Source organism: Alligator sinensis, unplaced genomic scaffold, assembly GCF_000455745.1.
Source record: "Alligator sinensis unplaced genomic scaffold, ASM45574v1 scaffold1889_1, whole genome shotgun sequence".
Taxonomy (NCBI): domain Eukaryota; kingdom Metazoa; phylum Chordata; order Crocodylia; family Alligatoridae; genus Alligator; species Alligator sinensis.
The window spans coordinates 33,143-33,625 of record NW_005843691.1 but is presented as its reverse complement, the minus strand read 5'-3'; the positions used below and the strand labels follow the sequence as shown (position 1 = coordinate 33,625).

At 50.3% G+C, this 483-nt stretch overlaps 1 gene segment (V, D, J or C); it reads right to left on the bottom strand.

Moving 5' to 3' along the window:
• LOC102372035 overlaps positions 1 to 158 on the bottom strand; it is an 835-nt gene extending 677 nt beyond the window's left edge. Inside the window, 1 exon segment of the V gene segment in view lies at positions 80 to 158. Within this exon segment, the coding sequence occupies positions 80 to 128 (49 nt within the window).
• Positions 159 to 483: the final 325 nt, after the last annotated feature.

Below are 483 nucleotides of genomic sequence, written 5' to 3'. Positions count from 1 at the left end.
AATTCCTTGGGCTTTTTGTTTCTGGAAAAAGGATGGTTTTGCTATAATGACACAACTTCCCTCTGCGTTTGCTGCTTACCCTGGACCCAGAGCACCACGAGGCAGAGCAGGGGAGCCAGTGAGACCATCTTGGTACGTCTGCCTGGCCTGACACCGATCACCATTTGGTACAAACTGGCCTGGAGCACTTATACTGGTGCCGAGCATGAGGAGGGCGTTGACTGGGTGTAAAACATACAAATTTGGCTCAGAGATGATTTGCAAGTGATCTAAAAATAAGCGGTGACAGGCACGTGGTGTTGAAGGGGGCAGACACAGGGGGTTCACGGGAGCCCCTTCACTTTGTGCTGAGCTGGTATTGTCACAAGTGGGTGGGAAGAGGGTTGTGATCTCGTACTTGTTTGGGCATCAATGTCTTTAATGCCTATTAGACATGTCCTGCTGGACACAGTGTCACTAGGGTGATGTTCCTGTGTTAGGGGA